The sequence below is a fragment of the Sphaerodactylus townsendi genome, linkage group LG14, assembly GCF_021028975.2.
Source record: "Sphaerodactylus townsendi isolate TG3544 linkage group LG14, MPM_Stown_v2.3, whole genome shotgun sequence".
NCBI lineage: Eukaryota > Metazoa > Chordata > Lepidosauria > Squamata > Sphaerodactylidae > Sphaerodactylus > Sphaerodactylus townsendi.
Genome location: NC_059438.1, coordinates 31,218,853 through 31,231,656, shown reverse-complemented (window position 1 = coordinate 31,231,656; position 12,804 = coordinate 31,218,853). Strand labels below are relative to the sequence as shown.

The 12,804-nt window shown below is 43.4% G+C and overlaps 1 protein-coding gene across 1 annotated transcript in view; it reads right to left on the bottom strand.

Annotated features, from left to right (window-relative positions):
• Positions 1-12,804, bottom strand: part of LRP6 (LDL receptor related protein 6) — a 115,309-nt gene that overhangs the window by 72,629 nt on the left and 29,876 nt on the right. Inside the window, 1 exon segment of the mRNA XM_048515450.1 lies at positions 2,408-2,605. Within this exon segment, the coding sequence (XP_048371407.1) occupies positions 2,408-2,605 (198 nt within the window).

Here is a 12,804-nt window from a genome sequence, read left to right as displayed (position 1 = left end):
TCTTGAGGTGCTGTGTGGTTTCCGGGCTGTATGGCCGTGTTTTAGCAGCTCCACACAAACACAGGATGACTATAGACAATATACAATCAAAGGGAACAAAGGCCAGGCTACTTCTATTCATATGCCCTCACCTATTGACCTTGCTATCTTCATTGTTACTCACCTGCTACATACTTCATTGTTACTCACTTGCCAGGCTACTTCTATTCAGATGCCCTCACCTATTAACCTTGCTAACTTAATTGTTACTCACAGGTATATATACTCCACATGCATTCCTTTCCTACCATCAGATCCTCTGAAGATACCAGCCACAGATGCAGGCGAAACGTCAGAATGCTGCTGGAACACGGCCATACAGCCCGGAAACCACACAGCACCCCAGTGATTCCGGCCGTGAAAGCCTTCGACAATACTCTGTTCTTGATTAGTCTTTACTATTGCTTATTCCCCCCAACCGTTAAAACATTCAACTTGACACATTTGGTAAAATACAAAACACTGAAGTCAGCAGAACAAAACTAAACGGTTCCAAGCGGATCCGCATGCCTCAGAGTGCTGCAGACCAGAATCTACAAATGTGATCACTCACAAGGATAAGGACATTTTTATTTTACCTGTTGAGAGAAGGGAGGAGAGCTAGTCTTTTATCAAACTGAGCTTCACAGGCGGGTTAGAACACCAAGATCTAACTGCTTTTCCATGTGCTGCCAAAGACCAGCCCAGTCAGAGAAATAGCAACCCCCCCTCCCCCTCCGCTGGATTAGTAATGAACAAAACTTTACTGGCTTTAGCAACTAGCTAAGATGGATAAAATGTGTTTTCTGAAACACAGTCCTATTCCAACAGCTACATGGCAGTCAGCTTCCCAAACTGGGGGAAGGGGGTTTAAAAGCTGTTTGTTATATGATATGGGGATCTTCAATTCAAAGGAAAATGGTCAAAAATTTCACGGAGTATGATTAAAGCCACCTGAGTCAACTCTTCAGATCCGGGCTAGTGACAGGCAAACTGTCCTCACCTCAAAATCATAATCTGATTACAAATTGCAAACAGCTTCCTTGAAGACTTGGGAAAATGCTCACTTTTTATTTAAAAGTTAAAAATAGCTCATGCGTGAGCATTCTTGCATGGCCTCTTAGGGCACTTCCGCACATGAAGAATGATGCACTTTCAATCCACTTTCACAATTGTTTGAAAGTGGATTTTGCTATTTTGCACAGTAAAATCCAGCTGCAAAGTGGATTATTCTGCATGTGTGGAAATGCCCTTAGAAACACTGATTTGTACAGTGGGCACTGCCCTGCCTTGACAACCATTTGCCACACTTTTGTGTATCTCTTGCCTTGTGTATCTCTTGCCTTGTTTCATGGCTGGCTGCTAGCTAGTATTTATCCCGGATGTTCCAAAAGTATATTTTCAGAATATTTAAATGGTGCATGCCCTGTCCCTGAACTTGGGGCGTAAATAACTTTGCTGGCAATCTAGTAAGTTCTCTACCTGTGCCAACAGAAGGCATTAGCCAGCTGCTTAGCCGGGTGATTTATTCCACTGACAACACAGATGCAGAAGCACCGTACAAACTACAAAAGTATCTTGTTTTAAATAGTGGGAAATGTCAGCAATTTGAGATTACATGGGATTGACTTGAGAGAAACAAGCATTTCAAAGCAGGAGAACGCTGACGTTTGAGCATCTTGTGAGAGACGTTGCGTCCCCAAATCTGGGCAAATAAAAGCAGTGGCATTACAGCAGACGTACTCCCATTTCGAGCATTTAACTAGCTTTCATCCTGTGCGGATTTTTCAAAACAAGGTAGGGGATTCATAAACTCTTCCTTCTATGAAGGCAACATTATTACTATTGCATTGTAGTCAATTCTCAGGTTGTAGGGGAGGTGCCGAGCAACTGCAGATTAAAATGGCTTTATTCAGAAATGAGACAAACTAAGAAGTTTCCCTTGGGGACCCTTAGTAAATAGCTGTTTGATCTCTCTTGAAGTAAAAACACATTTTGTTTCTTTCCAAATTGATCCAAAGTATAATAAAATATAAACAGTTAAGGGCTCTAAATTAATTCACATTTATCTAGCTGTAGCTCACCGCTGTATTTAGAAAACAACACAAAGAGCTGTTCAGTGTATTGTCGAAGGCTTTCATGGCTGGATTCAACTGGTTGTTGCGGGCTGTGTGGCCGGGCTGTGTGGCCGTGGTCTAGCAGATCTTGTTTCTAATGTTTCGCCTGTATCTGTGGCTGGCATCGCCTGTGGTTTCGCCTGTGGCTATGGCTGGCACAGACGCAGGCGAAATGTTAGGAACACGATCTACCAGACCACGGCCACACAGCCCGGAAAACCCACCACAACCAACACAAAGAGCATTTTCGTAATGCCAACTGTGACACTTACCGATGGGTTCCGTCCAAGTTCGACCTGTGAATGAAGTTCAGTTTAGCATCTGCCCAGTAGAGCTTCCGTTCTTCATAATCCAAGGTCAGTCCATTTGGCCAATAAATGTCGGTGTTGATTATAACTGAGCGAGTCGAACCATCCATTCCAGCACGCTCTATCTTTGGCAATTCTCCCCAATCTGTCCAATACATGAATCTATGATTGAGAAGGGGGGGGGGAGAGAGAGAGACACAGCAGATCATGTAAGAGTATACACAACCCACAAGAAACATCTTCCCATCCAACCAAACAGGAAGTGACAGAACACTTTTTCCTGCCTCCCTAGAAGAGGGATGAGGAAGCACCCACTACAAGACGTCCTCCACCTCCAGGAGAAGAATGCTGTCTCCCCCCTCAAATATATTCTGCATATTATACCCAAATATATTGGAGCACTGCGGGGATAGAGTGGGATATAAATCCAATAATTAAATTAAATTAATTTAATGTATTTATAGTCTGCCCTTTTCAATGATACTCAAAGCAAATTACAGAAACTTTAAGAAATGCATTCGTACAGCACAAGACATCCAGCGAGCAATCTCACAGGACTAGGATGACAAAATTAGGTTATAAAATTGAAAACTGGAAAATACTGTGATCTACTTTAGACTAAATATACCATAAAGAATTCAGAAATGAATAGAATAGAAGATAACATGTTTGAGCAACATGAATAGAAGATAATGCAGTAAAAGGAAGATGATATCTAGAATGATCACTGCAGTTGAATTCAGTCCTATTTCATTATAAAGATGACTTCCTGGACAGTATTACAATTGCAATAGCTTTATAGAAAAGGCCTCCTGAATATTTCTGTTCCACTCAATATTAGAAGTAAAGCACTGTTCCTGATTTCCTCAGAAGAAGAGATTAGATTTATACCCCACCTTCTCTCCTGTAAGGAGATTCAAAGGGGTTTACAACCTTTCCCTTCTTCTCCCCACAAACAAACACCTTGTGAGGCAGGTGGGGCTGAGAGAGTTCCGAAGACCTGTGACCACCCCAGGGTCACCCACAGGAATAAAGGGAGTGGGACTCTGCTGCTCATGCGGGGAATCAAACCCACATGTGTGTAGTGTGTGTAGTGTGGTGGTTAAGATCAGGTGGTTAAGATCACTACACACGTGTGTGTAGTGTGGTGGTTAAGATCAGGTACACTCTAATTTGGAGTTTTAGAGTCTACCTCAGGGGTCCCCAAACTACGGCCCGGGGGCCAAATGTGGCCCCCTGAAGGCATTTATCCGGCCCGCCAGGCATGGCGGCGATGGCTCCATTCATGTGCAGTGGGGGCTCAAGGGAGAGGAGGAACCGGCCCCAACGGCTGTTGATTGCAAGATTACCATGATGGCACCCCAAATTCCTCCATGCATTTTTCCTGACCCAGAGTTGGAAATCTTACATGTGGCAACGCCTTGCTCCGCCCTTCCCTCTCAGTGCTACTCCCATGCTGTATTGTTGCTCTCAAGGCTTTCTTGTTCCACCTCCTCACTTCCCATTTGGCATCAGCCAGGCTTTGGCCGTAATCGATCGCTGGCTGCTAGGGAGGAAAGAACCCAGGAAGATACCTGATCCTGGGTTAGATGGAATGTTTCATTGGGAAAGTTCTGCTTTTTTTTTTTACAGGGGAAGGTATTCCACAGCCTCCCCAACAATATTTGGAGCCCACCCTGTACTTGACATACTTTGGTCACTGTTCTAAAAATAGACCATGACAGAAAGGCTGAAAGGTGAAATCAAACATTTTACAATCATTTGTGCATAGGAATTTGTTCATAGTTTTTTTTAGTCCGGCCCTCCAACAGTCTGAGGGACAGTGAACTGGCCCCCTGTTTAAAAAGTTTGGGGACCCCTGGTCTACCTGATCTTATTAGAGTATACCTGATCTTAACCACCACACTACACTGGCCGTTCTGCAAGGTAGGAGCCACCACAGAGAATGCACATGAATGTGTAGTTGGCAACCTTACTCATTTGAGGTGTGGCACCTTCAGAAGGCTTTGCTTAGAATTCAGGGGTCTGCAACCTGTGGCTCTCCAGATGTTCATGGACTACAATTCCCATCAGTCCCTGCCAGCATGGCCAATTGGCCATCATGGCAGGGGCTGAAGGGAATTGTAGTTCATGAACATCTGGAGTGCCATAGGTTTGCCACCACTGCTCTAGGTGGCTGGTAAATAAGAATGTCCAGCAAATCCCTGGTTTCTTCTCACCAGGCTTCTATCATGTAATCAATCTTCTCCTCCAGCAAACTATAGACAGGCGTGTAGCTCTATTCCTCACCAATTTGGCATCGCACAATGTCAGAAATAAAGTGAAGGCAGTAAATTGCCGATCCACGCATATAAACGAGTTTGCCATAAAACCACTGTAAAAACCAGCATAACGTTAAAGTGCAACATTGCTGCAATCCATAAAATCAAATATACTGAAATAAAGGGAACATACTCAATTTGAGAGATTCCATAGAAAAACAAGGTCGATAACTGCCTGAAACCACCAAGGGAATGGGTCTGTTTGATCTCACTGGAGTCTTAAGTTCCACAATACTACTAGCACTTTTATTCTTGGCAAGCAACAATGTCACGGTTCAGTTTCTACCATTACGGGAACCATTGCTTACTGTCTCTGAGCCGTGGAAACACATTTCGGAGGATTCTTGGGCATTCTGCACCCTGTTCTCATGAGGTATTGGATCAGGCCTCATTGTAACCCTACTGACAGTCTGGAGCCTTTCCTTGTTGCTGAGCATAGAAAGGAAAACTGGTAATCAAGTAATAAAAGGTCAATTTATGCTCACGTGCGCATGAACTAAGTCACTGTTGCCACATATAGTAAAAACCGAACAAACAATATGTTCAAAAGCGCAACATAAAAACTGCTGATAACAAAGAATTCAAAATATTTTAACTGGCAACTCAGAAAGATTTTAATTTTCCATTTACTTGGTGGGGAACTAAACTTGCTTCCAGGCAAGGGGGTGGGGGAGAACACATACAGGGCTTTCTTTTAGGCTAGGCAGAAACTGGCTAATGATGATGATGAAGATGAAGAAGATGATGAAGAAGAAGAAGATGAAGAGGAGTAGTAGTAGTTGAGTTTATATCCCCCCTTTCTCTCCTGTAAGGAAACTCAAAGGGGCTTACAAACTCCTTTCCCTTCCCCATTCACAACAAACACCCTGTGAGGTAGATGGGGTTGAGAGAGCTCCATAGAGCTGTGACTAGCCCAAGGTCACCCAGCTGGCGTGTGTGGGAGTGCACAGGCTAATCTGAATTCCCCAGATAAGCCTCCACAGCTCAGGAGGAAGTGCGGGGAATCAAACCTGGTTCCTCCAGATTAGAGTGCACCTGCTCTTAACCACTACGCCACTGCTGCTCCAGTTTGAAGGGATATGGAAGAGCATCCTGTATGCCGATGTCATATGCGGCTATCCTGGAAGAATCCATATTTCTCTGTAGGATGCTCCTTCCAACTCTAAAATTGTATCCCCATATTAGTAAACCCACCTCCCCAAATGCTCTGCCGTGCACATCTGGCATACCCCAGGTTGGGAACCATTGGCCCATGGCACGGACAAAGTCCATTATTGTGCAGAGATTGTATGAGGAGCTTGACACCTTGAAGGTTAATTTGCAAAAATCTGAACAAATAAATCTGGAGCATTTGGTTCAGGAAGCAAGAGACAGAAACAATTTGAAGTTTGTACCCAGCCTTATTTTCAGGGAAACCGGGTATTCAAGGGTGGTTGTAAAAATACTGTGAAAATTCAACAAATTTGTGCATGCAACATGCATCTAATAAATGTGTATGTGCCAGGAACCCACAACTGTCTGTGGCTCGCTGCTGAGTGTAGTTATTGTCACATGCACAGGTTTGCCTCTCCTGAAACCATCCCCATCCACTTTATTTTGCCATGAATATTCACGCAACTCTCCTCCCATTCACACAGATTCATACATACTTCCGCCTTTTCCTCACTCCGCTCTTGGTCTTTTGTCTCTCTCTCAACCTCTTTAGTCACTACTTTATTCAAATCTTCCTGGCTTTCTTTACAAGACACAGAGAGGAGGCTTTAGGAATTGGGCCAGGAAATGTTTTTGTTTCTCTCTCTGCAGTTATTTTTATTTATTTATTAAACTTCTATACCGCCCTCCCCCAAGGGGCTCAGGGCGGTGAACAACAATAAATAACAATAAAACATATAAAATAAGCATTATAAAACAGCAGCAATTCAGTAATCCACTTCTTTTCAGTTCCACCCTACTTTCCTTGGTTCTTAAATGATCCTTATGGAGTGTTCCAAACCACTAGATAGACTGTATACTGTCTTGTTTTCTAGTTGGTACTAATAAAAGGCATGGCACAGCTTTTGCTTTTGAAACTCTAGGACGGAAGAATAGCAGTTATGAAACAAAAAGGCCGAGCAGTAAACGAACAAAGAGTACGTGTGTATTTCACTGACAGCCGTAAACAACCGGTGTTTACATACATCTGGCATCCCAATGAAAGCGTATCTAAAAACAAGCCATTATCACTTACTTGTTCCCCAGACTTTCCCTGCAGGTCACTGACCCGTTTTCTCAGCGAGATGGCACACCATCTAATCATGCATACAAAATGCAGACAGCACACAGTTAAATTATTGCACCCTTTCAAGCATCCAGGTGCAATGATTCAAAACGGGAAGGTGGGGGGCGCTTTCGTTCTGGCCGCAGTCCAGACTTTCAGATGTAAAGAACCCAGTTTTTATGTTTGCACACAAGCAGGATGACAAACAATTTGCGTTGTGCAAATCAATTTCTATTCATCAGGTTATTTTACTCATCCCAGAGGATGAAGATCTAATTTCCTTGTAAAGCCGCACACTTTCCTCTAGTGTCTACTACGGTCCCTGTGAATGCCCAGAATTAGGTGCTGCAGCCAATCCCCAGAAGAAGGTCACTGACACATACTGTAGGTTACAAACTTAGCTGCTACTGGCTGTATTATCCACATATGATAACAATTTATGCAAGGAACTCTATATACTCTATATACCCTGACACCATCACCTCAAGTGCAATGTAGATAAGCAGTTGCTTAGCTTATAATAAATACAAATATAATAATAAATACAAATAAGTACAATAAATATATCCACAAAAGTAATGGGTATTCTTCAAAGCCTCAGGATTGATCAGTCACTTTGGGAATAATACATTAAAATTCTGTTAAAAGTATCCCTGTTGTGACCTTGGTAACATACTATAAAGAAGAAGAAGAGTTTGGATTTATATCCCCCCTTTCTCTCCTGTAGGAGACTTGGAGGGGCTTGGAGGGGAGACTTGGAGGGGCTTGGAGGGGAGACTTGGAGGGGCTCCTTGCCCTTCCCCCCTCACAACAAACATCCTGTGAGGTAGGTGGGGCTGAGAGAGCTCTGAAAAGCTGTGACTAGCCCAAGGTCACCCAGCTGGCGTGTGTGGAGTGCACAGGCTAATCTGAATTCCCCAGATAAGCCTCCACAGCTCAAGTGGCAGAGCAGGGAATCAAACCCGGTTCCTCCAGATTAGAATGCACCTGCTCTTAACCACTACGCCACTGCTGCTCCCTAAAGAAAAAGTCTTCACTGATGAAGACATATGAAAACGCATGTCAAGGCGTTACGCGTTTGAAGGTATGCCGGAGACTGCTTCGCACACGTAATTAACGGAGTGAAGGTATAATAATTTGTTAGGCTTTGTATAGCCAACAATTATCCAGGAGTCAAATTGACTGAAGCAATTCTTTAAACTTCCTGGTTTTCGGGAGCCTCCACACTCATCATATACAGCAGGAACGTTTATACACCACACCAAAGGACTGCCCCGGCAATATTGGACGAGTTGGATACACGGATTGGAACACCAGGTGTGGCTTATCACGCATGAGGTATTTTCCACGTTTGGAGGACGATAGCCACTTTAAAACTTCCGATACAGGCACGGACTGAATGTGACAATTCAAATTTGGATATTGAAATGTAAAAATCACAACTGTGTAGCAATATATTTATTGTATTTATTATAAGTCAAGCAGTGGTGGGATTCAGCAGGTTTGCACCACTTCAGCAGAACCGGTTGTTAAAATAGTGCTTGTAAACAAACTAGTGGTTAAATTATTTGAATCCCAACACCGGAAACAGTTGTTATATTATTTGAATCTCACCACTGAAGTTAAGCAACTACTTATATACATTGCACTTGAGGTGATGGTTTCAGGGTATATAGAGTTACTTGTATATATTGCTATCATATGCTGATAATACAGCCAGTAGCAGCTAAGTTTGCAACATTTCTTTCTTTTGGCCTCCTTACTGCACAATTCTCGTTGCATACTTTATACATACTGTAAATTAGTCAGAGACTTCCAGGGGTTGAGAAGTAGGTGAAAGACCAGAAGAGGGGTGAGAGACAGAACTTACATACATACACACATGAATGGGTGAGAGGTGCGTGATTAGGCATGGGAAAATTTCAGGATAATTTCAAACCAATTGGCCATGCTGGCAGGGGCTGATGGGAATTGTAGTCCATATCATCTGGAGTGCCAAAGGTTCGCCACCACGGGCCTAGGATTTCTCAAGAGCCTTGTTCCCAGATGTGGCCTGAGTGTGGAACCCCGCGAGGAAATGGATCCACGCTACAGCTCGGACTACAACTAATGAACACCTTGACTGCCTGTGCTTTACAAGGACATTAGGCAGAAACATGATTGTTTTAGTGATTTACTTGAAAATGTATATCATACTCTCTGCACAATGTTATGTTCCAGACAGCAAACCTTTAGAAACGATCATGATAGAAATTACAGCATCTTAAAAACCTTAAGATTTATTTTCTCAAATCAGTATTGTGAAGAGCCGCTCTTCTGCCAACCTGCAGTGTACAAAATTGTCTTCTGAGGGAACTAAAGGAGCAGGTTCATTTCTTAAAAGTACTGCCGGACCAGGGGCCTCCTGTTAGAATAATATTTGACAGAAATGGCTGGGTTGCCTTCACCAGCTTCACTCTTCCTGGGCAGAAAAAATCTTGACAGCGAGATGTTTGGCCTGGTAACATCTAGATTAGATTACCGCAATGTGCTCTACATAGGGCTGACCTTGAAGACTGTCTGTAAGGCACAGTTGAAACAGAATGAGGAGGTCAGAATGCTGACTGGAGTGTGTTGTAGGGATAATAATATCATTCCAGTCTTGTTCCATCAACACTGGCTTCCAATTTGCTTCCATGCTCAATTCAAGGTGCTGGCATTGACCTTTAAAGACTTAACAGCCTGGGACCAACATACCTAGAGTATGGCCTTCGCACATATGAACCTACTCATTCACTGCAGTCATCTTCAGAGACCCTCTTCGGTTCACTGAGGCTAGATGGGTGGCAACTGAGAAAACACTTTCTTGGTCATGGTTTCAAAGCTTTGGAACCACCTCCCAAGGAAAATTTGCCTGTTTCCCTCTATTAGTGTCTTCTGTCAGTGGGTGAAGATTTGGGGGGCTTGATTGGCGTATCCCCAATAACAGTTCCTAGTCTGCCTCGTGGGTTCTTCTGCCAGTGTAAATGTGTTTTGATTGAATTATTTTATCATTTTACGTGTTTTCTTTATTTGTTCAGTGTTTGAGTGTTTTACACTTGCTGCCTTGGGGGTCCTGATCAGGAGAAAGAGGATATCAAAATGTACATGAGAGCTTTTAAAGATACAGGAGCAATTTGGCACATTTTATGTCAATGATGTCTACCGTAACAAAAGTCGGCAACCAAACTACTAAAATGTTCGTGGTCCTAATTTTTGTGGCCTTTTCGTTGCAAGGCTGTTTTAAGGTCTGAATGACACGTCAGGAAAAAGCAAATGTCAAATACATACAACTCTACTTGTAGAGGAACAACAAAACATCATGATTGTTTCTAAAGGAGCAGCAGTGGCGTAGTGGTTAAGAGGAGGTGCATTCTAATCTGGAGGTACCGGGTTTGATTCCCAGCTCTGCCACTAGAGCTGTGAAGGCTTATCTGGGGGAATTCAGATTAGTCTGTGCACTCCCACACATGCCAGGTGGGTGACCTTGGGCTAGTCACAGCTTTTCGGAGATCTCACAACCCCACCCACCTCACAGGGTGTTTGTTGTGAGGGGGGAAGGGCAAGGAGATTGTAAACCCCTTTGAGTCTCCTACAGGAGAGAAAGGGGGGATATAAATCCAAACTCCTCTTCTTCTTCTTTTGAAAAGCAAGAATGTTCACCAGGACCTTGCACAAAAGAACAAACGATCTGTATGTTGACACGTAACAAGGAACAACCCATCTGTTCTAACTTCCTGATTTCAAAATAAAAACACAAACAAAATAAAAATGACACCAACAGCACTGAAAAAGCCTGTTTTTCTTCTTTGGGCTCTTTGCCGGCCCACATATGGGCGGTTAACAAGTTCACGAGCTGAGGGCTGGGATCTCCTCATGAGAAAATGGAATGAATCCAGCTGGGCCAAATGCCATCACTTCTTCTATTCCAACCTTCAAAGGCAGAATGAATGTGGACAGTTGAGGCAATTTCTTCACCACTGCTCTCTCTCTCTCTCTCTCTCTCTCTCTCCCCCTCCCTCCCTCTCCCTCCCTCCCCCTCTCTCTCCCCTCTCCTCTCTCTCTCTCTCTGAAGAACATCCTTTAGGAAAGCTAGAAAATGCAGAAATCATTCTTGCTGAGCATGCTCATGGAATCTGAGGCACAGGATGGGGGTGCTGTGTATCAGTGGGCCTTAAGTCCATGAAGTGGGGAGACATCCTGTCTTTGACAGGGCTGTATTGCCCTGGAAGGGACAGGTGTGACATCTGGGAGTGCTTTTGGATTCTGCTATGACACCTGAGGCTGAGGTGGAGTGGTAGCCAGCAGTACCTATTCCCAGCTCCAGCTAGTTTGCCAGCTATGGCCCTTCTGGGAAGAGATGGTAAATGTTTTAAAAGCAGTAAATTAAGGAAAGGCTTGGTAAGAAAGGATTACATCTATTACAAATTTTCCCAACATCCTCCCCCCTCCCTCCCCGGCAAAAAAGAAGTTTTTTCTCCTGCTATGTTCCAAATTTTGGAAAATTTCACATTTCTGAACAGGACAACAGATTTAGTAAAGAACAGAAAGTATGTGCGTGTGGAAAACCTATTTAGGAAAGAAAGAAAGAAAGAAAGAAAGAAAGAAAGAAAGAAAGAAAGAAAGAAAGAAAGAAGGTGGAAGAAGGAAGAAGAAGAAGAGAAGAAGAAGAAGAAGAAAGAAAGAAAGAAAGAAAGAAAGAAAGAAAGAAAGAAAGAAAGAAAGAAAGAAAGAAAGAAAGAAAGAAAGAAAGAAAGAAAGAAAGAAAGAAAGAAAGAAAGAAAGAAGAGGGGGGGAAAGCTGCCTGTGGTATCTGTTTCAACATGTCTCTTTAACTCCTGGTCCGAATCCCTTCCACAAGAGAAAACTCCAGACCCAGAAAAGTATTGTTTTGAATAATCAGTTCTCCGTTATGCAGTTTGGCTACCCTGAAGCCATTAAAATCTAAAAAGCTAAAGTCTTTTCAAGGGAGGTAGTCTGGTGAATCACACAAAGAAACAAATGAGGGAGAACTGGCCGGTCTCACAGACAGAGTGCTTGGAACAGGAGCTGCTTCAGAGGAAACCGTAGCTGGAAAAAACATAGCTATGGTATATAAATTAAAAAAATCTCAGAGGAGCTCATTAAGGCTGGCGAAAAATGTGCGCTGAGGCCACTGCAGCTTTTCTGGCTCTGCAGCATCTGCAGATATGAGCCCAAGCTCTGCAGAGCAAATCGTTACCCACTGATGAATCTCCAACGCTCAAACCCGTACCCTTTAGTTACATCAACAGGATTCTCAAAGGACACAAGGGAATCATGGCGAACCGAAGGAATCTGCGGTGAGTCTGCCGAATTGGTACATGTAAGTAGGCCTTGGTGAAGTCCAGGGAAGTCAGAAAGTCCCCTGGGCAAAGGGACTCTGTGGTGGATCTCAACGACTCCATTTTGAATTTCCGGAGCTTGATGTGCAAGTTCACCGTGCGAAGGTTCAGAATTGCTCACCAGGAAGTGATGGATTCTTTTTCCTGCCTCCCTGAGATGGGGTGGAAATCACCCACCACCAAGATGGTCTCCGCCTCCAAGAGATAGGGCCCACTGGGCGAACTCTCCACAAAGAGAACAATCAGTAAATTGAATTCTTATTGTCATTTATTTATAGAGCTGCAAGCTTTAATTGGGTTTAAGTGATGAACTGATCAGCTACATTTTCAGTTGACTTGACAATTCAGCCCTAAACAGTTACGCCCGTCTGACCCTTTTACTTAAATGGATTTAGATGGGCG